Source organism: Ictalurus punctatus, chromosome 5 (genome assembly GCF_001660625.3).
Source record: "Ictalurus punctatus breed USDA103 chromosome 5, Coco_2.0, whole genome shotgun sequence".
Classification (NCBI taxonomy): domain Eukaryota; kingdom Metazoa; phylum Chordata; class Actinopteri; order Siluriformes; family Ictaluridae; genus Ictalurus; species Ictalurus punctatus.
Window position 1 is genome coordinate 31,377,479 of NC_030420.2, and position 27,964 is coordinate 31,405,442.

The 27,964-nt window shown below is 41.1% G+C and overlaps 1 protein-coding gene across 7 annotated transcripts; it reads right to left on the bottom strand.

Moving 5' to 3' along the window:
* tfe3a (transcription factor binding to IGHM enhancer 3a) lies at positions 1-27,748 on the bottom strand. 7 transcript variants are annotated; one of them, XM_017467949.3, is made up of 10 exons: positions 27,120-27,748; positions 19,055-19,168; positions 16,120-16,360; positions 15,308-15,532; positions 11,580-11,675; positions 8,548-8,665; positions 7,564-7,620; positions 7,254-7,341; positions 6,916-7,063; positions 1-5,772 (listed from the first exon to the last, which is right to left on the bottom strand). In XM_017467949.3, exons 1-10 carry the CDS (start codon positions 27,269-27,271, stop codon positions 5,326-5,328), a joined length of 1,686 nt encoding a protein of 561 aa, XP_017323438.1. In that variant the 5' UTR covers positions 27,272-27,748; the 3' UTR covers positions 1-5,325. The 7 variants fall into 7 exon arrangements, with proteins under 7 accessions (XP_017323438.1, XP_017323437.1, XP_017323436.1 ...); XM_017467948.3 differs by having other exon boundaries at positions 7,266-7,341; positions 8,524-8,665; XM_017467947.3 differs by having other exon boundaries at positions 8,524-8,665.
* Between the last annotated feature and the right edge of the window lie 216 nt (positions 27,749-27,964).

Consider the following 27,964-nt stretch of genomic DNA (forward strand, 5'->3'; position numbering starts at 1 on the left):
TGATATTTTCAAACTTTATTTATATGTTTTCCATAAAAAGTAAATAAAAAAAAAAGAAGAAGAAACTACACATTGAACAGAGCCACTGAAATGAATGATGCTTGCTTTACGCTGGAGCTGTAAAGACACAGAAATGCAAAGTTCAGACACAAGGAACACACGGAGTTCTAACCATAGAGACGCTCAGCACGGTTCAGACGTTCCCTTTCTTGTAGACGCATTAAAAAATGTTTTAAAAGACGCTTTTTCTGGTTTATTTATTAGTCATAATTCTAATAATATTAATATTTCCTGTACATATGATTGGAAAAATAAAACTAATGCAGGGCTGTTAGGAGTTGGGGTTTTTTTTTTTGTTTGTTTGTTTCTTTTAAATCATAACATAAATTGCACATTATTTCAAGTATTACAAAAATAGATGAACGAAACGTATTGCTATTTCTAAAAAAAAAAAAAAAAAAAAAAAAAAAAAAGACGCTGAAGAAAATGTCTACAGAAATGCCACGTTTGCTTTGTTGGGTTTTTTTTTTTTTTTTTTTTGCAAAAATATACTAAATATGAGGACAGTGATTTCCCTGTGGAGTGAATACAAGTGGCTTGAGTATGCTACGTTATATCTATATATCTATATATCTATATACTACGCGATTCCTGTGCATCTCGAGTCATGACGCAAGCATGCATCTCTGTACAGCACTGATGAGAAAGCTCTTTATACACACGCCAGACACGACTCCTCACGCACCGCAAGCCACACTCCATTGCATAGACTTCAGATTTATGCATACTAGATCACTTTCGTTTCATCTAAAACGTTCCCGTCGTTCGCCCACATCGACAACTCTCTCTCTTTTTTTCTCCTTTTAAAAAGAGGAAGGCATTTGTGACTTCGACATTTCCCACTGAGGAAATTAAAAACAGTCTCGCTACCTGCACAACGATAAATCCGTCCATTACTCTGGGGTATCGTTAATATTTAAGACCTACAAATAAAACAGCAACCTAGATTTGAGTAAATATCTGAAAATAGACTTCTTTTTGTAATGTCACATTCAAGCCTTTACGGTACAATCCAGTGGAAAACTACTGCACTTGTAGTTAGTACTATTATGGCAAAGTGGACAGTTTTTGAGAGGTTTTTAAACGGTACGGGAGTCCGCTCCGTATACGCGGTACACTGGTACACGTTTAACACCTGACTCACGCAAAGCATTAACAGCATATAAAATCTAATAAAAAAAAACAAAACAAAAAAAAACACACACACCCTGAACTTGCATATTATGCTTTATGTTTAAACTTCTTTCACAGACACCTCTACCTGATAAGAGCGATGCAGCAGCGCTTTAGTCATTTAGTCTGCCCGGCTCTCTCAGTACACCCCGCTCAAACTTTAACGCCAACACCATCGTTCTCATCATTCCGTACATCGCTAACTATCCGAGAACATTCCGTGCGGTAACTCGGCGTGACTGCGTCGTACAGAAACGACTTCGATTCCAGCGTTTGGTTTTAACGTGAACGTCGATGGAAAAAACGGCAAGAAAGAAATAACCGCGCTTTTTTTTTTTGTGGTTCTGTTTCGAGGATCACGAAATCCGAACGTTCTCACTTATGTTCGAGACGGTTTTCATTTTTACTCCTGATGAACGCCATTGTAATTGAACAAGCAATAAAAACATCCCCCGGTAACGTACGGGGAGTAACGAAAATACAGCACCGACCGACAAATTAGCACCAGGATCACTGACCACCACACCTCAGACGTTTCAATAGAAACATGTGTTTTCAGGCTGCGGTTTTCTTTTACACTTCAGTCCATCAGTAAAAGTCAAAATTCTAAAAGCGTTCTGTGCTCCTTCCCGTCTCCCGACTACACAGAAAAACAACGTGAACACCGTTACGTAAGCATCAGGTTGGATTTTTCATCAAAGGCAGACTGGAGTTTCAGAGGAACTACAGAATTTGGGTGAAGTTTGGCAACCGAAAATAAACAAAAACAAAAAAAATGTAAAAAAACAAAACAAAACACCATGCCTCTTCTATTTACCTGTATCATATTTCACTCACGTAATCAACTCAATAACTCGCGATCGTCCGTGGTGAAGGTCGGCTCACGGACGAGACGTGCTGAACTCGGGCCATTTTGAAACGTCAGCTAAAAACCCGAAATGGCGATTTAGCAAAACATCCCGTCCGCTCATCCCCTGAAGTAACGACGGCGAGGGAGGTTCAGACACAGAGCAAAAAATTTCAACGCTGATCATCGACCTTCCAAAAATGCCTCACAGTTCAGAAGTTCAGAGCTAAAAGCTGTTCATTTGGTGTCGATGTGAAATTAAACTGCATCATCTACAACAACAACAACAACAAGAGAAAGAAAAAGTGAAGAGATTAGAACGAATGTTCGCACAGCAAATGATAAAAACACAAACTTGTACAACAAAGTGTGTCTAAATATATTCAGCCGTCCTCGTCTCGCGTTGGAATGTAATAGTGTAGGTTTAGTCTTAACTGAGCCGACGATTTGAATCGTTTTCGCCGGATACACGATTGATCGATCTTAAACAATGATGTCATCCTGGCAGAAAGAAACTGGTAGAGCGGAATTAGGCCATCGAGTGTTGAAGCAGTGATTTGGGTTATTTTAACGACGACGACGACGACGACAACAACGAGCTTTAATAGACTTCCACTATCGTCATGGACGGTTCCGCAGGGAGCCAAAATCTCCCGACAGGAAATGAAAGCAAATCTGAACAGGATGCGCTCATTTTCCTGAGAGAGCTTTAAAACACGTGTCCTCTCGCGCTCACTTTCTCTTTGCATAAACGTGAACACGCATACACACACCAACACTTACACACACAGTGCTACCGTCCCTTTCAGGTGGAACTGATACACCTACAATGATACACCTATGAACATGTCTTCATTATAGTTTTCACCCGCTTCACTTAAACCATTTCCAGCTGTTTTTTTTTTTGCCTAAAGATGGTTCACTCGCCAACATGCCAACATACCACAAACATTAAACCTGAAGCGGGATGTATTTTCCGGACTATAGGACACGATCTACACGTACATAGTCCGGATTACCGCCTTAACCCGACGCGGTCATCTTCATACGTTTGTAACACTTTAAAAAGTACAGATACATGACGTGAAGGAGTGACCAGCTTCCTGAATTTGCGCCGAAACAAAATCTACAACCTACGGGCGTGCAGTCGTGATGGCGAATTAATCGTCGATATGCCACGCGTGGCACTATATAAAGCCTAATATTGCGATTCCAGTCGTGTTACGTGTGGAGGTCGGGTCACGGAAATTATTAACGTGATGATTAAAAACTTGATGCGGGATTCTCGCAGGATCCTGTAACGTCACCTTACATGTAAAAATATTAACCTTAAAAGTTAAACTGTCGTGTAAATCGACATCATTACAGAAAACGATTGCGTCTCGACGTGTAGATTCAAATCTTTAATTAAGAGTCGTAGCTCGTAACACCGAGTAGCTCGTAACTAACGAAACGGTTTATTCGACCGAGTACTGCTGAGATCTCCTTTCCTCAACGAACACAAAATATACATTTAATCCATCAGATAAGTAGCTGCGTTTATTTCTTTTGCCTGAAAGAAAATGACTCGAGTTAGTAACATGTGATTACAATCTGTCCCGTTTTTATTTAACAACAAAAATAATAATAATAATAATAATTCGCTCCTAATTGTAATTAGCAGAAGTGACATTAATCACGGACACAGCTTTAGAGTAGTTTGTGGCCTTTTTACTATAAAGAGTAGCTCCAGTTTGCTACGTTTAAAAAGGTTTCACACAATAAAGCATATTCATTTGTTATACATTTTTTTTTTTTACATATATATAGTTTACATATATATATTTCCCCGTCTTTACTGTCCTTTTAAAACAAAAGGACTGTGTCTAAGGTTTTACGTCATATAGTGTTGGTTAAACTCTTTGCATAGACGATCTCTTCTTGCGCGGTTCGCTACAGCGAGAGTGTCGCTCTAATGTAACGCTATGCAAAGTGACTTCCAAGTCCACTGCACATCAGAGTTTAAAAATGAATGCATAGACGGTATTTCCATCTCGGCGCTTTTAGTCACGCGGGATATTTTTCACGGCCTCTGAGGTACGTTTTTACTATCGATTCTTGACCTCTATGGATAACCGCAGAAAATGATCCCGAATGAACAGGCGTGGTAAAGATTCCATCATATCCTGTAGGACAAAGCGTTCTTTTTTTTATTTTTATTTTTTCTTAAACACCTTTTCTTAATTATAGAGGCACTCTAGGAAGCATTCTCCCAACCAAAACCAATCCAATCCAATCCAAACCAAACCAACAATGGATGAGTTAAGCACACCAAACAATGAAATAGAGGTGATATTGAACGATATGCAGTATTTCATTATTTAGTGTAGGACATATTGGCTGTAGGACATGAAACCTACTGTCTAGAATGGACACGTTGATTATGATAAAGGTCAAAGCATTACACGTTCTTGCTTTAGAAGATTTGTAGGGTTTTTTTTGATCTGTGGGGAAAACGTGTCTATAATTACACAGATGCTCCCATCTCTAATTTATACAGAGATCATAGATTATTAATAATAATAATCGCCACTATTAACAGATTTATTCTCTCTCCTCTAAACGTGAATTAACCCGAGCTTCTTACGATCGCTAATGCAGCTTTATAGTCCAGGAAATACCCTCGCTGTTCATAAGTCTTTAAACTCATCGGTTCTTTTTCTGCACGTCATAAAACCCTGTATAAACAGCTATGCGGTGTTACTGTGTTGTTGTCTTTGTAATAATTGAGTTTGTTTTCTGATGGGAGATGGGAGAAGGGGGAGGGGCAAGGTGCTGTTTTTAAAACAGATTATAAATAAATAAAATAAATCATGTGTATGTGATGTATGCGTGGTCAGTGGGCACATCTGCTAGCATCATACGTCGTCTTCTTAACAACTCCGCTCCTACAATCCTTTGTAAGCTGCAGTACCCCTAAAACGCTGAGGTAAAATTTGTAGAGCGTCTCTTCATCAGCGCAGGGGTCAAGAGCCATGCTGCATCTTTTTTTTTTTTTTGGCGTCTTTTCTTTCATTTTTAAAAATTTTTTTTTTTAAACTGTACTATGATTACAATGACAATTGACCTTGGGATACACTGCCCTCTATTGGCCCATTTTGCGACGTGCACAAGCGGGAATGGAGAAGTCGAGCCTTGTATTAGCCGAGTTTGGCTAACAGAGCCTGGTAATCAGAGTTAAATCGCACAATCGTGAATCACGTCCATCACAAGTCCTCCTCCATGCTGAAGCTGCTCCTGCGGCTGCTGGTCTTCGACGCTCCGGGTGAGACGGAGGAGAGCAGGGGGTCGGCGCCGCCGTCATCCATCAGAATATCGCTCAGGCCCATTTCTCCGGCCATCAGACCGGGGCTGAAAATGGAGGAGGCGTGGTCATCCAGCTCGCCGAAAGTCAGAGTTCCTAGGTCCAACGGGACGTTCATGGCCCCGCCCACCGGAGAGGCAGAAGGGGGAGGGGAGAGTAAAGAGGAGACGTGGGTGTGGTTTAATGTTGGGCCGCCCAGAGTGAGGAGCGTTGTGGTGACAGGTTCAGCGGTGTGCTGCACAGACGTGAGCTGCTGCTGTTGCTGCTGCTGCTGATGGTGGTGATTGACGATGGAGTCTGAGACCTGAGAGGGAACGAGGCCATGGAGACGAGCCTGCATCTCCAACTCCTGATCCGAACCACACCGAGGGGAAACAAACAACAACTTAAATATCAAACGCTGACCAGAGTTACAGCAATCACACAACCTGAACACACGAGCTGCTGGACTGTAGAGAAGTTTACTAAACACGCAACGGTCATTTCAGCTCTTTCCTTTCAGCACTGGAATCTGTCACATCGTCCAGATGCATCACTTTAAGTTTAAAAAGAAAAATCACATTCTTTTGGGTATTTATTTTTTTCTTCTTGTTCTGTTTCCCTATTCGATTCTTCCTGTCCTTTCATTTTTCTCTTTGTTCTTTTTCCTTTCTTTATATTTCACTTTCCTTAATTCTTTCTTTCGCCCATTTTCCTTTCTTTTGATTTCTCGTTCTTTCCTGTCTTTCATTTTCCTTCCTTTTTTCCCCCCATTTCCTTCCTTTTCCTTTCTTTCTCGGTCTTCCATTTCCCTTTTTTCCCCATTTCTTTCATGTCCTACCTTTCTATTTCTTACCTTTTTCTTTCTTTCTTTCTATGTTTTTCCTCCTTTCATTTTCCGTCCTTTCTTATCTTTTCCTTTCTTTATTTCTCTTCCATTTCCCTCCTCCATTTCTTCTTTCTTTCCATTTCCTATCTGTCTTACCTTTTCCTTCCTTTCTATTTCTTACCTTTTCCGTTCTTTCTTCTTTCTTTCTTTACGTTCCATTTTCCTCCTTCAATCTTTTTATTTTTTCTTTCTTTCCTTTTCTTTCCTTTCTTCCCTTCCTTCTACCTTTCTGTTTCTTCACTCTCAGACGTCGGAGTCACGGAGAGGCCATGCCTTAACAGAGATTGAGAAATTCTAAAGTAGTGCCTTGTTTATGACTCTTGGTTCACTTCACCCGCATGACCTCCGATACCTGCGAATAATAACACAACACCTCAATAGCTTTCTTGCTGGCTCACGACTTTCGACACTGCCCTCAAGCACTTCACACCGCTCTGACAATCTGCCTGTAGCTTTAACTTAAACCAACATCCAAGACAACATAACGAAGGCGTTTATTTTCATTTCGTCGGATTACAGGGCCGTTTAACTTCTGACGCCTGATCCTCACGCGCACGGTTATGAAACTCTCTACAGCAGGTGGGCATAAAGCAGAAGAGAAGAAGAAAGCGAAAGAGATCAGACCTGTATGCGGAGCAGCAGTGCGCGGTTGGTGTTCTCTAGCTTCTTCTGCCTCTGCTCCATGTCTTTAGCCCTTTGCTGCTCCTTCTGCAGCTTACGGATGTAATCCACCGACGCCTTCAGGATGGTGCCCTTGTTCCAGCGCATCTCACTGAATACAAGAGGAAAAGCACAGAGGCACGGTTACACACCCAGACTGGATCCGATCCCCGGCTCACACGGCATCACTAACAGTGTTTACGTGTTTAAGTTCAAGTGTCTAATAAACAAAAACAAGTGCCATAAATAAACTCGAGAAATATTTGAGAAAAATCGCAAGAAATGGAAGGAGCGAAGTATACTGGTATACTGACGGGTCACTGGATTTGGGAACGAGCTCTCCCAGTTCCTTAATGCGGTCGTTGATGTTGAATCTCCTCCTCCTCTCGACTGTGAAGGAATAAACTCACTTAGTAACGCAGTAGAACACTACTATTAACTGATCAAATTCTTTACTAAAACAGGCTTGATTATCTCTCTGTTCACGATAACGGATGATCTTCAAGAGACTGGTCACTAATGGTTTTCGTTAACGAGAACATGGAAATGAAAGTTCAACATGATTCAGAAACCACGATCAAAGGGTTGGAGTCGAGAGCAGATGAAACTCACTGAGGTTGTGGTTGTCTTTTTTCTGCCGTTCCTTAATGAGAGCTTTCGCTTCGGCATCTGAAAACATTCAGAACATCATGGGAGTAAGAAGGATTTCTCAAATACCAAACACTACTCAGTAGGAACGTGAAAGGTTATGGGCGGATTTCTAAAATCGGGTCGGATCAAGGACATTTCTTACTGTCTCCATCTATCTACTACTACAGCAATTAAAGCACAATTTCCTTGGTTTAAAATCCATGCGATAAAGAGTGTCCGTGAAGCACAGGCGGTACAGTGGTTGCATACGGTAGGACTGAGTTCAGGTTGCGCTTGCGAACTGCTCATTTTAAGCCCAACTTTAAAATCGTACAAATATAATTGGGGTCATGTCTATCCTCAGACGCCAACCGTACGGCGAGACATACGGCGCCAGAGCGACGGGAAGGAAGTCTGGGTTCGATCATTTTTAATGACGGAGGTCTGTTCATTGCTAAATCTTTTTTTTTTTTTGATGTAGCACTGATGATGTAGCACTACTGCAAAACAAAAAAAAAAACAGACTTCAACCAATGGCTGGAGTTAAGTCTATTCTCAGTGCGATCAGCTGCCCTGTGACGGTGAACGTGTGTGAACTTCGACGTAAAATGAATGGAATGGGAATCGTCTACGATTGAAATGGGAGAAAGCTGGAGGAAAAAAATTGTACATGTTATAAATAATTCAAAAATATTCACTTCGGGGAATAACTTGCAGTTTTTTACCCCTTAGGGCTGTTGTTCATTTCAAACCCTGGGAATAACACCACAACGCTAGGAATGATCGATGCGACATATCGGCCACTGAAGTAATTCATATGCTTTTGTCATTGAAGCTAACAGACGTGCATATACGGTACAGATCGAAGGAGCGGCGGTGCAGAAATAAAGACAGAAAGGTTTGATGGGGTGTGAAGTAAAAAAACCCAAAGGAATAACATACAAGGTTGATGATCAGGTTGACTACCTGTCAGCTCCGTCTTAACGTTCTGCAGGTTTGCGGGACAGGAGTTGCTGACGGTAATGGTGGGCGTGGTCATCCCGGCACTGCTGTACACATCCAGGACATTTCCTGAGAGTGGCAGCTGGAAACGGTCAAGAGCAGAGTGTTAAATCAGGCCCCGCCCACTCACTGCGCGGCCTCTATCTAAACACCGCAACAGCACGGCGTGGCGTGGCGTGGTGTACCATGTGCGTTTAGGACAACGCGAAATAGATTGGATATCTCCGAACTGCCATTTCACACGCCCCAAACACAATCCGTCCATACACAAACCCCCGTTCTGGATCGTGTATCTTTGTATAGACTAAAAAAAAAAAAAAAAAAAAAACAAAGCTCAATGACAAACAGTTAAAAACTCCGAAGTGAAAGTCGTTTTTTTCCTTTCCGGTCATTCCAGTCTTATTTCCTTCACCCGTGGTTTGGAAAGCCAAAAGTGTCAGCCATAACCGGCACTAAGGAACACACCAGACGCCCATCCTTGGAACGCTCACGTCCCGTTTCCAAAACACGAATCATTTTTGTGCTGGTGACGGTTACTATGCCGAGAACACCACACGCATACCTCCTCCACATACCACACGGGCACGCTCGATCCAGTATTCACTTACGTACGTCGTGCGGCCATCGTCTCGTTCGCCAGACAAAAACAACGCGTCTCCTGCACTGCATGCGATAACTCTATAAAACCACCCGATGTGGAACGAGCTCGAACGATAACAATATTCCAAGGCCATGTGCGATACCGTGTTCTTAGACGTCTAGCAACAGCGCTGCTATCAAAATCCCCCAAGGATCCACATAACCATAAAAACCCTCTAATAAATGAATCCGTGCAATTCAATAAAAGCTGTAACAGTAACTTCTGCATTTTTAGGTCCGATCATGCCCGAGAGTGTCACGGTTTAACGTTAAGGAACCGACGAACAACACGTTTAAAGATTCAAAAAGTTCAGTGAGGACGTTTCAGGTTCAAAAACAGCCAACAAAGAATGAATGGTATTTAAACGTCCTTCAGAGCTTCCTCTTTCTCCTCAGTGCCTGCGATTTTTGCTATTCGAACACGAACATGTGCGCTCTCGGACATTAGTCATATACCGTAGTCTACAAGACACTGACGACTCCGTCCGGACACGACTTCCTAAGCCTTATTCACACAGAGAATCATTTACACCCATATTTCTCATCTAGCTACTGAATTTGTACGCCAAAAAAAAAAAACACGACGACAACAACAAACAAACAAACAAACAAACAAACACGTCCTACCTGTTACAGGCAACATCGACATAACTACGTCCTGCTGAATCGGTCATGGTAATTCCCAAAACCAAGAAAGCAAAAAGTACCCAGTTTACCTCAGTCTTAAGCCTTTTCTTTTCATTCTCCGACACTAAAACCAGAATCCTCATCTTCTCCTAACTCTCTAACAGCATGCACTTGTTCCTCTTTCTGTCACAGCTTTAAAAAAAAAAAAAAAAAAAAAAAAAGGAACGTTGAGAATGGGGAAATATCTCTCAGATAAAAAAAAAAAAAAAAAAAAAAAAAACCTTTCACTGTTGGCTATCAGCTTTAACACACACACACACACACACACATAAAAAAAAAAACCTATGCCTCTGTGTGTGTATATATAAGTGTGTGTGTGTGTGTGTGTGTGTCTAACCCCCCCTCAGTCTGTGTAACTCAGAGTGTGTTCCCCACCCAGCCCCACCCTTTGGTAACCATGTGTCAGAAGTGTATGTTGGTTTCCAGAGAACTACTGGATTCCAAGAGCTCCTGCACAAATTCAACCGCACAGATCCAAAGAGCAGCCGGTTCATTAGCGACATGCCGAAGCCTGAGCGCTGGTGGCAACACGCAAGTAATTATGACTGCAAGAATTACTGCAACAAATGCTTCCCGAAATGCCGGTTGAATTAAACTCATTGTATTCAGTGCTATGTCGAAACGTGGTAGTTAATCGGTGCGTTCAAGCAGGGCCGCGCAGTCGCCGTTTACGAGAAACGTCCCTCTCGGATCATCGGATGTCTTCTGACAGATCAGATTTCACGTCTGGCGCAACGTTAACCTTTCTCAACCGGGAAGAACCCGCTGCAAAGAAGCGTCGGTTTGGTCATAAATGAAATGCGGATATGCATTCAGAGTTGGATCTGGGTTCGTCTGGTTATAAACAGCAGTATTTACGCAGGGAAAGAGTCGGGTCACGCAGCTGATTAAGACAAATTTCAGAGTGCGTCACTCAGATCATGGAACTTACACGCGTGTAGTTCATGCCTCGAAGGTTGCAAGACTTTCCTTTAGTATCCGAGACGGTGTTTATCGACCACGTCTAGACCGTCGCCTTTAAACACGAGCGCTAACCTTTGAACACTCAAGGAAAAATCAAGGACAGAACATTTGGAGTGAAGAGAGAAACGGCAGGCATTCAAATAACCTAAAAAGCCCCATGTGAGTGTTGTAGCTGACCATGTGCTTCCCCTCATGGCCACAACTTACCCGTGTTCTAATGGTTACTTCCAGCATGACGATGCACAAAGCACTCCTGTATGCTCCTTCATTCAGACCTGGTGGAAAAGCTCGTCTTTCTGTCTTATTTTCAGTTATCGGTTCTCGCCGATTATGACGTCTATGGCTATTTATGTCGCACGCAAAGGGTTAAATAAATAAATAAATAAATGAATAAATAAACAACCTCTCACAAGTGTAGTCCGTATCATAGGATTCTAAATCCTATCGGTATCGTCCACGTTCCTAACAATAGTGCTTAAACAATCTGCTTGAACGGGAAGTGCACGGCGAGTTTCCCTTTCAACGTCCAAAGCACAAAATTCACAAGTTCTGCCTCACAACTGCCTCCTACGAAGCGGCAGAGCAAATCAATCCGGACCTCCACCGCACCTGTAACTTCCGCTTGCTCTGTTTACGCGATCGACCATGAGGGTGTCGAATGAGCTTGGAAACGAGAAAAGGTGTGTTTCCAGGACGCTGGGACATACCGTGTTGGGCAGCTGCAGGCCGGGGTCGATCAGCGTCATGAAGTCGTCGTTGTAACTGGACTCCAGGCTGATGATGTCATCAATGACGCCATCCATCTGCGTGTTAACGAAGAAACGAAAGCGATTACAAATCGTTACTTGAGAATGCGCAAAAAAACGAAAACTACAGCTGCTTGACACTCGAACATAAAAGGTCCTTGAGCCGGTCACCGTCTGTGCTGAGTCATACGTTCTTACAGGTCCGAAATAAACACAACGTGCAGCAGTTTCATGGTGACACACTGCCCACACTGCCATGAGACATACAGCAGGTCATTTCAAACACCAGCTAAACCACATTACAGCCCGCTAGGTGCAAGTCCTGCTGCCTTAACAAGACGCAAGCATTAACCTTATACAGTGTGTACTTCATGTTGCGGCTGTGTAGCGGCCTGGCTCCAGCGCGCACTCTCTGGATTATTCAGGACTTTTAAGGAGGAGTCGCACGTCCAGTGGAGCTTTAATAGCCAAACCCACAAAGCGTGCGAAGTGTGCAGGGGCCCATTGGGCTGCTAGTGTGATATTTACCAGCACAATGCGGTACTGAACGGCGAGTGCACGAGAGGGGCTGGCCGACTTCACAAGGACCTGAAAAAGTGTGCGATTGTATTTACCGAGGGAACTGAACACACCGATAAAGGAACTAGACATACTGCTGCTCTGTTATCAGAACAACAGTGCATTAATTACTAAATAGCTTAGCGATTCATGGCTCCAAATAGGGTGTATTTAAAGATTAAGCTGGCTCGGTTTTGTAGTGCCGACTATTAAAAAGAGCCGCTAAAGCAACTCGACACAGCAGGTCTGACTTCCCTGCGTTCTGAGATGCAGGACTGTTCATTAGTAGGTTGTGAAATTTTGGGCCAAGCCATATTTTCTTTGTCCGAGACTTTCTTCATACTTGATATTTCCTGTCGCCTCCCTGCAGATTCCTTAATAGCTGCTAAACGCCTATATATGTCCCAATATGAGTATTTAGCAAAAGGTGGAAATTTCAACAGCAATATGTTTTGTTTTTTATTAGTATGGAGACAAAAGTACCTATTCTAGGCTATCAGCGTGTACGCACATCGTCATTCACATGTTCAGTTCATACTTTTGCTTTACGTGTTTACATATTATACACGTTTTATGCTTTTGGGTTTAGCCCCACCCCTGAGCTATGTTTAGCCGTACGTACGACTGGATCATTCTACAGTAGTGAGATGTTTGAGTCGAAACCTCCAGAGTGGTAATGGTGTGATTTGACAGCACAGGAGCAGTGGTGGCTCCAGCGGCGTTGTATACATGAGTTACATCTCTGATCGTAAATCCGAAACTCCTTTTAAAAATAAGAAAAAAATAATAAAACTCCTCTAAGAATGAATTACTAAGCACATTAGTGTAAAAGGGGCACGACGACGTGTATCAGACGTCAGCTACCGAATTAAATTCCGTAATAGGATCATATCAAAATATTACCCTCTAAGCCGTCTTAGGATAGCAGAAATCTCTGACTGACACAAGGCTACGTGCGGCGCCACTGGGCAATAAGAGAAGTTTTCAGTTCCTGTTCTTTAATAGGTCATAAAAACCCTGAACAGGTCACAGTTGCCCCACCTACATGCCTAGACATTATTCAGCAAAGATTACATACGCGACAACATACTTTCCAGACGTGCGTTCAGAGTCGAGTCTGTAGTTAATACTGAATCTGTGCACATCTCTATTCAGACCTCAGATGGAACTACAATCAACTACTACTTTTCAGTCAGAAAACCATAGAATGACATTCCAGGGCAAAATGAAGTACATATTAATTCAATTAATGAAGCATACTGTCCCTGTAAAGTCTACAGAAATGTTTATTTACGCACAGAGGACACTAGAGAAATTGGACGCTGCATTGTATTCGTAGATATTGTTTATTATGGATAGAATTATGAACTGCACTTATTACACCTGAGCTGTAAGCATAGCAGATGAGTGATTGGTCAGCTTATCCTTTAAACCATGGGCACGATTTCTTCACAGAAGGGCACAACGGATGAACGGAAACGTCAGATCGATCGGACGACGACTAAAAACGCGCTACGTTCCCTACGTTCTGCGTACGAATTACAACTGACTCTAATTAGTGCTACGTAGCTACATTCAATTGTGTGCACAATTACCAGTCACACAATTTTAGCAATTCTTAATCAAATAAATATTTCTCATGTACTACATGTTGTGCTATAGTGCAAGCTGCAGAATAATCAGGGTGGAAGCCATGTTCAATTAAACCAGTTTTGCAGCGATTAACTAGGACTATTCATGTAGCAATATATAGTCGATATACAGCGAATGAATGCCATCTTCTCATGTACACCATCATATTAGACTTTCTTTTTATTTGTTTAATTGTCCCTCGCTTCTACGTTACATCCTTTTACATTTGACGGCAAAGGTTAATAAAAATAAATAAATAAATAATCCAACATGAGCTATTTTCTTTTTTTCTGGCCTGCATTTCCTTATGCCTTATACTATATATAGACCGGTTGAAAAACCCCCCCGGTCTCGGATGCTTCTATTCAAGGAAACAATTACCGACTTCAGAGGTGCGAACTACACACGGGTGATTGAAAATGAATTTTTAATGAATACTGACGTGTCTTTGTAAATCAATCCACACGTTATATGTTAAATGTTATATTACGCGAAGGATAAGGGTAGTCTGGATGGTTCGGTCTATGGAGTTCATTATGGTGCCCTATTTTGTTTAAACCTATTAATGCCACATGGATGCCAGACATTTCTTGGAAGCCAAAACTGCTGAAGAACAGGTTTCGCCAAGCTATGTGCAGCACCTGCTAAGCCAAATGAAAACGCACACTGTTTAGCGAAATGGCATGCGGAGAACTCAAGCCGAGCGTGCTAACCACAAACGGTGTGAGACTGACTATGGATAAGTCTTTGTTTTGTTAACTATTGTTTTACAGAGATGTCTGGCCACTATAAAAAAAAAAATAAAAAAAAAAATAAATAAATCACATCCAGGCCAAAACATATTCACCTTGTTCACTACTAAATGTGAAAGTATAATTTTGACTGAAATCCCAAAATCTGACGTACACTAATGCAGAAGTTGTCAGAAAGTGTGGGTGCGGACCAAGCAAAGTATTTCAAAAGAATGAACTGAATATTAGCGACTTTAGTTTCCAAAGAATCACAGCTTTTGTGTCAGATCCCGTGTTGTGGACTGTTGCTGAAGGCAGCTCATCCTACCAGAGATGAGTCATACTAGAGCTCAGAAATGGGAGAGTTTTCACAGAGTATTTTTCAATTTATTTACCCATACTCTTACCTGATTAGCATGATTAGCAAACCGTCAACATGGCTCGTTTTAAAAGAAAAAAAAACAACAACAACAAAAACCACAGTGGACAGGGAAGTTCATGTTTCTCCTTCCCACTTCAGATTCAAAGCATATGCCTCGTCTGTTGTGCTAGTTAAAAGCAGTAACCACTACAAAACAAACTATAACCCCTTCAAATTGTCTTATATATAGCCACTAATGGTTAAGCAGTAAAACCTAACGGTCGTGTTTATCGCTAATCGCGAAGCTCATAAGCAAAGAAATTTCTGTAACTTGACCGTGCAGTAACGTATGACGTATAATGAGATTTCTGTGAAAGATCATGAGCTTGTCATGGTTTTGACATTACCTCCTCTTTATGGGAGTTGAGACTCAGCACAGCCAGAGGGCTGCTGGGAGTGCTGCTGACGGCCTTGGCAAGCTCGGGGGCGGAGCCTGATTGGGGCGAGGGCGACATGGCCAGCGTCTGACTGGCCACTCTGTTGCCGAGGGTGTGAGAGAGGTATTGCTTCACCTGCTGCCTCTGAGCCTGCTGGATGTGGTACTTAGTCGGGTTTTCCAGGTGCGTCTGAACCTGAGGAGAAGCAGAATAAACACACACTTCACACATTATTTGGTTGCTTAATCGACACTCCGTCTTTATATCTCACCGAGAATGTACGCATTTGTAAAAAAAAAAAAAGAGGTGCTTTAGTCTTTCACAAACGCTGCTAATATAATATATCCAACACAATGCAGCACACATGCAAATCCCATGGTTAAAGAAGCCGTTTGTAAATTAGCTGCCAGCAAGGTGAAGTGCAACTGCAACATAAACACTGTCATTTGTCTTTTAGACCCCACCCCATAGGTACAAAACAAAATATGCTCTATAGGTCCTTTTTTTTTTTTTTTGGGTGGGGGTTGGGTGAATTTCCGGAAGAGAAAAAAACTAGCGGAATCCATTGTACGGCCCCCGGAAATGAATTTTTTTATAAACACGTGGTTGAAATTATAGCATTACTAAAAGTCTAGTAACACTTTTTAAAATTACAAACTGCACCTTTAAACCTTACCAAAGCATTTCACAACAAATAAATGATGATGTCATCACCGTTAAAATCGTAATCAGTGTTTATATAGCAGAGTACACCGAGAGATCGTCCCCATAAGCAAACATACCTTCAGCACTTCCACGGGGACCTGTGTGGTCGTGGGGCGAGCGTTGGGCAGAGAGGACGAGACGGAGATGGCGGGAGTGGAGTCAGTGGGCCGAAGCTGAGCGCTGGACGCCTGCTGCTGGGCTTCTCTCCTCTCCTGGTCCTGCGCCTGCTGCCTCATCAGCTCCTGCCTCATCAACACCCGTGACGACATGGCGGATGTGCTCAGGGCCACAGCAGGAGCAGCGGGGGCAACTGAGCCACTAAAGGAGACAGCAAAAAGGGATAAAATAGTTCTAGGTTACAGCTTTCGGTACCATCACGTGCCATCAAATTACTACTAGCATTGAAGGGTCTGAGCTAGAAATTAGAAGGTGGTGAGTTCAAATCCCAGGACTGTCAGAAAGCCTCCTGCTGCGCCTTTGAGCAAAACTCTTCACTCACTACTGCCTGTTTTTTTCTTCTTCTGTATTCTCTCTCAATCACAAGCCACTCTGGATAAAGATATTTGGGAAATGAATATAACGAAATGTACTACTAGTCCATCAGTGACCACTAGGCTTTAAATGACTACTGATGTAAAAACTCTCGTCGAATCACCATAGGTTCTGGGGGCGGAGCTTTGTGTACATGGCTGGGAATGGGGAGTGGTTTAGGCAGGTATATTGTATATATGTAACTATATACTGCATACACAGTGAGATTTTTAAAAACTTTTTAGAAGTCTTCAATGTTGTCTGGTTTTCCTATATCCTCAAATCATTTCGCTCTGACAACACACACACACACACACACACCCACACACACACCCCCTATAGTTCCTCCAGCTTCTGTATCCTCACTTCACTTCACCACTTACACTGTTAGTAAGGTGTAACATTAAGCCTTACTCTTCTACAAACCTACTATCTCATATCTGCAAAGCTAAATATAACACGTTAGGAAACATTTATGAAGATATTTATAAGTTCTTTTGCGCAATAAGAAAATATGATCAACCTGTCTGATGTTTTTGCTTCGGCAGTGCCTTTCCTGAATGATGGCTTGCTCACGTCGCAGGATTCTAGGTTATGGAACGAGTTTTTCAGTGATCTAATAAAGCCAAAACAGCCCACCTGTACTCACTGTAACAGAATAAACCGCCAAACAAATCTGGCAACCCAACCTCCCAGAATCGAACACACGAGAAAGCCAATAGAATTAAAATGAGATAAAAAAAAAAATCCCACGCAAAATGTCGAACTTCCCATAAAAGTCCTGCGTATGTTTTCCCGAGAAGGCCGCCGTTGTGCTGAGTCACTATGGGAAGTCCCAGAGCTTTAAGCAGCCAACGGCAACAACAACAAGCAGATGTGCTCACACATGCTCAGCGCTGAAGCATGCAAAGCTGGAGAGCAGCGTGGCTGTGAGAGAGTTCAGCCCGCAGACGTTCCCCAAACACTTCTTTGACCTTTGAAAGGTGTCTAGTTGCGCAACGCTTTGGTCAATCAGGTGTAATCAAATCTTCAATACGACAACAAGAATTCCTCACTGGGGCAGGGTTGTTTTTGTAAGCTCGGATTTGGGGGAAGAAAGAAGCAGCACGGAGTTTGATTACAAAGTTAAGGCCTTGGCATAATAATGTAGCGAGCTGCGCTCATTATGGATCTCATGACCAACATTAACTGTTAAACACACAAACATGGGGCAAAGATGATAACAAAGCTAAAATCTCGACGTTTAAATATCATTTAGCTAGAAAACACTGCTTTCTGTCATATTGAGTGTGATCGTCAATACCGGACACGTCAAACAGTGTACATACGCGTTTTGCAGAAATATCTATTGCCGATATTGCTAAAAGGCCAAGCTTTACCGCAAAAGACCTAGAGCATGTCTGTGGCTGAGATGACAATTTTCCCCAGACAAAAGAAAGAAAATGCTCAAGCAAAAGTCTAGTGTGACTGATACTTAATAATAAGCAGCTCCCCGATTTGTTTCTGACCAAAGAGACTGCAATTCTGTCCACTTGCCTCACAAGGCCAGGTCAAAGTTCACCTACGTTAAGTCGGTGGAAAATGAAAGTGACTTCTACCAGAACTAACCCGCGTCCTTTCCCCTTCGGTGAATTACTTTTTCAGCTGGATGAACTTTTACTAGCGCTTAAATTACTCGCGATTAGAAAAGCGCTCGCTCTGTCGGCGCGGGCATGAATCCCAACGATGCCGCAGCCGTGCGTGACCAGGAGTCCGAGAGAATGAAATTGGCCCTGCACTATGTGGGATCCCCCATAAATCAGGGCGACACTAACCAATCGTGAGCTCGTGTATGCGGAAGAGGGCGGATAGCGCTCTCCTCCGAGCCGCAGTGTGAAAAGTGGAAAATGTGGTGTGTGGCGGCTTCGTGTGCCTCAGATGAAGGGGAGAGCTTGCTAGTGGGTGGGAACTGGCAGGAAAATGACCAAATTGGGAAAACCTGGGATAAAATTCCTCAAAAAAAAAAAAAAAAAAAATTTTGAGGTTACAATTTGTTCAACAATGACAGAACTGGCATCGAAATGCTTGACTGTTATGCACTACTTAAAAAAATTCTTTATGTATATATATATACACACATTATATATATATTATATACACACACACACACATATACATATACACACATATATATATATATATATATATATATATATATATATATATATATATATATATATATACACATACATACACACACACACACACACACATATATATATATATATATATATATATATATATATATATACACACATACATACATACATACATATATGCATATATATATGCACATACATACATACATACATACATACATATATGCAAGTAAAGCCCAGTTGTGGTTCTGTGGCAGTCGTACGATTAGACCTCACAACCTTCTAGTCACCATCAGTGTCCACATCCCTTCGCAATCCACGTTATAACGTATACCGAACTCACCTGACTGTAATGGGCTGACTCTTGAGCTGATAAAAGGTCTCTGAATCAGATGTGAGGATGCCGTCCACCTCGATGTCAGCCACGATTCCTGACTCGGGTAAAAGTGGTTCCACTCTGATGAGATGACAGGAGAGATGGGAGGGGAAAAACCCAGAAAAACACTTTAAAGCAAGAAATATTTCCCAACACTGGGCAAACCTACGTAGAGACGATTCTTCAGGGAAAGTCTGCTTGGGTGAACCTAAAGGTCACGGGGGCAGTATATCACGAAGCCAGACTAGAGGATTAGTGAGCTAGCTTGTGCTTGATTTATAGCAGCTTTTATTCAGGGTGAACAAGGTTACTTTGGCTTGGGACCAAGAATGAACCAGTTATCTCACTAACGGACGAATCCTGCTTTGTAGAAAATATTTCCAGAACTCATACGTCACGAACGTAATTGAGTGGGTGGCAACCTGATGAGACCAGTACCAGGAGATGCTTATGTGAATCCATGGCTGTGTTTACATTGTGTGCCTGGATACACAATTCACAATAATATTTTGAGACAGATCAGATTTCTTCGTCGCACCTGTTTACACATACGCAAGACTTGACCCGTGTTTACGTCTTGCCCACAGCATCACTGTGGTTGTAGAAAAGATAAGAAAGCCGGAGCCAGGACATCCTTGCTCGGCCTTGGACACAAAAAAAAATGTCCTCGCAGTTTTTAAACGATTATATCTGTCTACAAATAAATACGACGATTTATTTCACCCGGACTCTCCTGATTACGCGTAGTGATTCACATGCGTCACTTAAGGTTTTTCGCCTTCGCGATGATAACAACTTCAGAATGAAATCAAACGCGAGCGTTTAGATGAGAAACAAATGACCAGATATCAAATATTTCTGAGTAGGATATCCAAGTCACACACATCAGATGTGAAAACAAAAAGACCCGATCCGTGCCGTTTACACACACGCGACATGATCCGATCTGTTTCGGGAAACAGCGGGTCTGCAGTGTAAATGCAGCCACTTGCACGCATTTCGAGTTTTGAATTCAAATCATCGTTAATGACCAGCGTGACTCGAATCTGCAAAATCAATGCAAACAAGCAGTGCATGTGAAACCGAGAACTAAGAAGAACCACAGAGACAGAGGAAGGAATGTTTTGATGCTCTTGATATTACTGACATACTGAAATTTTTTTTTTTTTTTTTTTTTAACACAAGAGCTGCTAACCGCATTTAAAATGGAACTAAAAAAAGAACATGCAGAAAGAGACCAACTAATACTGAAACCGTCAAGCACGGCCACTACAAACTGAAGACCAACGTCAAACCTGAGAGTACAGTATGAGCAAAAGTAATGTTTAAGCATGAAATAGTATTTACTCGGTCTATGCAGAACGCTTCGAGTACACTACTTTACAGTCTGTTACGGGAGAAGGGCAGGGTTAGGTACAGCAGAGAACATCACATTTTATTGTATGGTTCTTATAGTTATTTTAGCTACTTGTCACTTGAATGGAATGGAACGATCGACTACATTTCTATAATATTAATTTACACAATCGTCTACATTTCTATAATAATAGTTTACACGATTGTCTACATTTCTATAATGATAGTTTACATGATCGTCTACGTTTATATATTAGTTTACACGATCGTCTACGTTTCTATATTAGTTTACACGATCGTCTACATTTCTATATTAGTTTACACGATCGTCTACATTTCTATATTAGTTTACACGATCGTCTACATTTCTAATAGTTTACACAATCGTCTACATTTCTATATTAGTTTACACGATCATCTACATTTCTATAATACTAGTTTATACGATCGTCTACATTTCTATAATAGTTTACACGATCGTCCACGTTTCTATATTAGTTTACACAATCGTCTACATTTCTATAATAATAGTTTACACGATCGTCTACATTTCTATATTAGTTTACACGATCATCTACATTTCTATATTAGTTTACACGATCATCTACATTTCTATTAGTTTACACGATCGTCTACATTTCTATAATACTAGTTTATACGATCGTCTACATTTCTATAATAATAGTTTACACGATCGTCTACATTTCTATAATAGTTTACACGAATGTCTACATTTCTATATTAGTTTACACGATCGTCTACATTTCTATAATATTAGTCTACACGATTGTCTACGCTTCTATTAGTTCACATGATCGTCTACGTTTCTATAATAGTTTACACGATCGTCTACATTTCTATAATAGTTTACACGATTGTCTATGTTTCTATGTTAGTTTACATGATCTTCTACATTTCTATATTAGTTTACACGATCGTCTACATATCCATAATAGTTTACACGATCGTCTACATATCCATAATAGTTTACACGATCGTCTACATTTCTATTAGTCTACACGATCGTCTACGTTTCTATTGGTTTACACGACCATCTACATTTCTATATTAGTTTACACGATCGTCTACATTTCTATATTAGTCTACACGATCGTCTACATTTCTATAATATTAGTCTACACGATCGTCTACGTTTCTATTAGTTCACACGACCATCTACATTTCTATATTAGTTTACACGATCGTCTACATTTCTATATTTTACACAATCGTCTACGTTTCTATATTAGTTTACACAATCGTCTACATTTCTATAATATTAGTCTACACGATCGTCTACGTTTCTATATTAGTCTACACGATCGTCCACATTTCCATAATAATAGTTTACACGATTGTCTACATTTCTATTAGTCTACACGATCATCTACATTTCTACAATAGTTTACACGATCGCCTACATTTCCATATTAGTTTACACGATCGACAATTCAATAATAATAGTGTATACAATCGGCTACATTTCTACAAGTTTACTTTACACGCTCATCTACATTTCTATATTAGTTTACCCAATCATTTACATTTCTATAATAGTTTACACGGTTGTCTACATTTCTATACTATGAGTTTACACGATCAGCTACATTTCTACGATTTTACTTTACACGCTCACCTACATTTCTATAATAGTTGACAAGATCGTCTGCAATTCTATAATATTAGTTGACACGATCTTGTATATTTCTGTAATATTAGTTCCCCATCAGCTATGGTCACGTGGTCAGTAATGTTAGTTCGCCTGATCTATAGCGCTGGTGAATAAAGGACACACATTCCTGTGCCCTCCAGCTCTGTACAGCATGTAAACAGACCCCGGACGCCGCCGGACCAAGCTGTCACGGCAGCCAGGCTGGATTTCCACCAACACACAAGCCGTTTATTTATTTATTTATTTATTTATTTTTACTTTTACTCTTTACGGTAAAGTGCGGTGTCTATCTAAACGACACAACATCCCCATTCCGTGTAATCTGCCGCGAAACTCGTAAACAGCAGCGCAACATTCCGGAGGAAACGATTAAAAGCATTGCTCTGTCCCTCCCCGTGTTGTGGCCATGTTGTGCCGTAATGTTACCCAGATTAACGCTCCGGCGCACTAACCAGATCAGACGAAACCGCGGAGGACATCTTAAAAAACCCCTCTGCTCGGTATCGGTCCGAAAAAGGTCCGCAGACGAAGATAAATCCCCTCCAACCAGGAAATCGCTCGAGTTGCGCACTACGAAACAAACCTCGATAGTTTCTAAAATTAGGAAGCGAGACTAATGTTGTGAACCGACAGAGGGCGCCATCGCGCCGCTTCAGCCAAACGCAACCGCTCACCCAGACGGATTAAAAAAAAAGATAAATCCCGCCTCCTGAGATGTGATTGGCTGACGGAATCCGGCCTCCTCGTTGTTATTGGCGAGGCGTCCGGGTTTACGCGCAAGCCAGTGATTGGACAGTTCCGTAAGTCAATCATAGTGTTAGCGCGTCCAAGAGGCGGAGCGTGTAATAGAATAAATATAAGGATAAACAAATACAATAGAAATATACAGAAATAAAACATAATAAAAAACAAAGGAAAGAAAATAAAAAAGAGGGGGAAATGAAGAAGATTTGAGACCAGGTGAGACTGGGACTTGTAGATATTTATAAATAAAAATGAAAATAAAATAGAAATGACAGAAATTGAACTTGAATTAAATAAACCAAATTTTTAAAAAAAAAAAAAAACTCGTGGCAAAGACGAGTTCTGTTCAGTTATGTTTTATGCGGATAGACAAATGTTGACAAAGGTATTCTTTCAGTCATGAGATTCCCTGCAGTCAGCAAAGCTTCACCCTAAGCAGTAAAACAGTACAGGCAGCTCTGCCGAGTCATTTCCTCTCAGATGTAAGCTCAGGATGAAGGCAGGAAAACAGCCGTAACATGGTGCCCTTCTTTTCTGGAAAAACACAGGTTTTTATTTTTTAAAAAAGGAAAGAAAAAAAAAAGTGTGATGGTTTCAATTATTAAACTGTCTGCGTTGTGACTTTTCTTCAAAACACCGCAGTTCAACAGTCCCAGAAGGACAGCACATTTAAAAAAGAAAAGAAAAAAAGAAAAGAAAACGGTTTTAACGTCAAACAGATTCGTTAGAGACTGGGTTGTGGGATTGTCTCTCAGATTCTTGACATTTCAGTGTCTGCAAAAAAAAATAATAAAGTGGCTCTTCGTGCTCATTTGAGCACGAGACTTAATGATCTGTAGTAATTAAAAGGCCACAACATTATTTACATACCAGAAAGCCACTGTACCAATCAAAGGCAATCTGTGGTTGGATTTTACATTTATTAAACAGACTCAGCGGTTAAAGACTCAGGGTTAGTGACTGGAAGACCCTTAACCCTCATCCGGTGCTGTAAAAAGTCTGATCCGGCTGTCTCAAACTTCAATGTCTTAAACAACTAGAAAACTAAAACGGATCTAATCTTGGCACGCCGAATCAAAATCAGACAGTTGACAAAGTCAAGGAACAAATGGAGTCTCTTTAGTTCCTCCTTCTGACTACCTTTATCCTATGATGAAATGTTTCTACTTGGATGGGTGTGGTCTCTACTAGGATGATCCCGCCCCCATCCAAAGGGCACAAATACTCACTGAATGGCTTTATGAGGGTGGAAATGATTTACGTAATATGCTATGGCCTTCACATTCACCAGACCTTATCATGGGAGATGTGTTAGTGCTCTTCATCGCCATAAAAATCCCAACTGAGGGAATGTTCTTTTGGAAGAATGGTGTCTATCGCTCCAGTACAATTAAAGAAACAGCTTACTAAGACACTTTGTGGTGTTGTTTTTTTCCCTTTAATCTGTCTCCCATCATTATAGAGATCTGAACTGTTTTCCAGTCCGTCCAGGATTTTACGATCATGGAAATTAACGCAAAATCAAAGCATTTACATTTACAAGGAAATAGTTGGACGAGCTTGCGATTTTTCAAAAGTACCGCAGATTCGGGCCGAGACATGTCATGTGACGTCATCACGACGCGCGTTCAGCCAAAGTCCTCTTCGATTCACGTGCTTCGAACATGAGTACAGCTAAAAGGCCTCGTTTACCAACAAACATCACTGTGAAAGACAATTGCGATTTCGCCAATTCAAGTAGTTTTCCACAGAAAAAAGCACAAAAAACTCCGCAAGTTGCATCGCAAATTGTGAAAACGAGCCTCCGAAAAGTTTTTTTCTTTTTTACTCAGTGGTTAATTTTAATCAATAATGGAATATTTTTTCCTCACAAAATGCAATAGGCTTCATCTTTTTATCCTGACTTTTAAATCATGTTATCCATTCGCGATATTTGATCATTTCTGTCTTAGAAATGATACATAGAGACTTTTATGAACATTTTCCCAATGAAATATGGTGTTCGTGTATAAAGGAGCAGTCACTCTGGTCTTAAGCCCTTTAAACATGAATCATATTGATTTTTCCATTTTACGACACTGATATCAGATCAGATTATTTCATTATTTTACCTGACGATGTAACCCACGTGTAAGGCGTGTTCACGTCCCAGACTGATCCCAATCCAGTACTGATTTTTATGTAATCCCTATTACAAATGCTTAGCCCTTTGTTTATTTAAAATCACTTTTAATAAGGGGGTTTGAGTTCCGTTAAACCTCTATCTCCCATCTCTTTATTTACGTTTTCATTTTCCCAGGGCACGTTATCCCATTTGAACCATTTCCTCCAGACCACATTAACTATATAAATAAACGACTTACCGTGTGAAAAAAACATATCAATGTTTATCCACACGGATGAGTAAACAACTCTCGAACGGAATCAGGCCGAGGCTCAAATTAGGTGAATTGTTGAAAGATTTACCACCCGGGGTTTGCAAACGTGAGCGCTGAACATAAACGGTCTTTGTGGTCGGTTATTTTCCCCCCATCTATATGCCCTTAGATTCGACACAAACAAGGTCCTTGTCCTCTGGATCATTATGCGTGTCGGAGTGAAAGCTTTAACCGAGCCTCGATCAGCACTCCGGTTGCGAGAGTCACACAAACCCACTTCCTTTTTCCTGTAAATGCTGAGCGCTTAGTCTGCAGTCTGTTGGATGATTTATCTATAAAAGTGTCACAATACAGGCATAAAAAAAAAACACCACCACCACATTGGTGCTGAGAACAGCAAAGTGTTAGTCAGATGAGAGAATGTGACACGCAGCAGTTGTAATCAACAACTAGGTCAAAATGCACTTTTATGCTCTCCGAGGTGCTAAAAGTTCATAAACCTCAGACAAAATATGCGCAGACGTGAACCTGCATCTATACAGCTGCAACAGATGTTTCACTCTCAATTCAAACCCTTGCGCTTTTGTCGCAAAGCACAACTCGTTTCAATCTTTAACACTTCGAATGATGGCTTCCTTTCTGTCGCCACACCGCCTTTATCTACTGCCACAAGTCTTTAGCTCGTTACCGAGGAAAATCAAGTACCGAAACTTAACAGGCTCATTGATCACCGAGGCCCGAACTCACAATTTACGATTATTAACGTTTTTTATTGTCGTTTGTGTTATTAATTTGTTAAAAATGCATCGTTGTTGGCTTTGTGAAAGAATCGGATCGTTCAGAAGACACAGGTTTAGCTAGTTCCATTACGTTATCTGCACAACGCAGTGTCGGCACTTTGCAACGGTCGGTAAGATTTCCACCGCAGGACAGAGAAGTTTGCGGTTTCTTGGAAACAGAACAAGCTGCTTATCCGGCATTATTGACCTCACGTGAAAGGACGAGAGGCTGATGAGGGAATGACTCTTTATAGCCGCTAGGATGTACTGCAAGTACCAACAGGAACTCACTTGCTTCGTTGGACGTCGGATGGCGTTTAACGTAACTATAAACGGGTAAAAAGTACGACGCGTTGTTCACCATGAATACATTAGGAACTGCAAATCGTCTGGGAAACCGCTGTGGGATAAGACGAACAAAACGAATCAGATCAGACGTTTTCAGGACTTCGGCGCGTCGTCGGTAACGTCGCCACATCACCGTCGATTATTTTCCTCTGACGGCACGTCCGCAGCGTGTTTTATTTCCTAGTTGCACGGTAGTTCTAAGACTAACCGAAAGCGAAATTTCACACAAACCTCAAAAAAAAAAAAAAAAAAAAAAACTCCACATTTAACTGCAAATGATTAGTATGATTATCACCCTTTAGCTCTTTTCTTAAGTTTCCCTAACATTTTTTTTAAAAAAATGCTTAGAATATACATTTTAACACGTTGCAACTGGTGGAAAGTTCAGGAAGAAAAATCTAAAGGCTGCAATCAATCAATCAATCAATCAATCAATCAAGATGGACATATCTACCGAAATGTACCAAATGTTTGAATTCTGTCAATTTATATATCCATAAAAATAATCTACAGTGCACTCAGAACAAGACCTTGGTCCATGCATTTGTGTGTGTGTGTGTGTGTTTACAATGCAACAAAATGTCAGCTCTACAAAACTGTAAGAGGTATTTAGGAATCAGTCACAAGTCTGATCATTGATCTCATGGGTAATGTTTAAAAGACAGTTCAGATGTTGTGTCATGCCTGTGAAACTCTCCATGCCATGCAGTATGCCATGGGAATATGATTCTGCACAGCAAACAGCGAGCACTCACCTGAGCAAACTGAACGATTCAGATGAATCGAGGATGACAAAGACGGTCTGAGCTTGCTCTTCAGATAGCTCTACCTGTCTGCTGTTCTTCTGTAGATCCGGATTGTCCTTTTCTTCCCCCTGCTGATGAGTTTTTAAAGACAGCCCGGACATTTCTCCACACACTCGGAACAAAATGTGCCCCTGTCTTGGTGTTGTTTTTCTCCCTTAAAACCGCTACAGGTATTCAGGATAAAAACAAAACAGAAGCGTTACTCTCTCTCTCTCTCTCTCTTTTTTTTTTTGGACAGCTGTTCAGCTGGAGCGTTAGAGATAATAGTAAAAATGTTAAGCTTTATTTGTTTGGCAGAAGTTTTCTCTTTTTAAATGAGTAAGTCCCCGGTAAACAACACGACTACCAGGCTGTTAGTTTTCTCGAAGAAGAAGAAAAAAAACACGCTTAAAAAAATCCACAGCTAGTTAGCTGTAGTTACTAACTAGCTCCCAAACAGATAAACTATCTATCTAGCGATGTCCCTTTTATTCAGTTTTCAACTTTAAAGGTCTGACCAGTCCTGAGCTTCAAAGCCTTCGCTTGAAATGACTCATCAAGCCGAAGGGAGCCAGAGAAGTAGCTAGCCATGAAGGTTGTTACCAGGGCTGTTACGAGCGAGAGTCGATTAGGTGATTCCGGGAAGTTTGAATCTTTGGAGTCGATACCTTCTGTGCCACACACTTTAGCGGTCTGACAGAGGGATTTTTTAAATAAATAAATAATAAAAAGTAAAAAAATAAACCAAAGTGAAAGCATTATCAAATGCGAAGCTTGTTTTTTTTTTATTTATTATTAATTAATCAATTAATTAA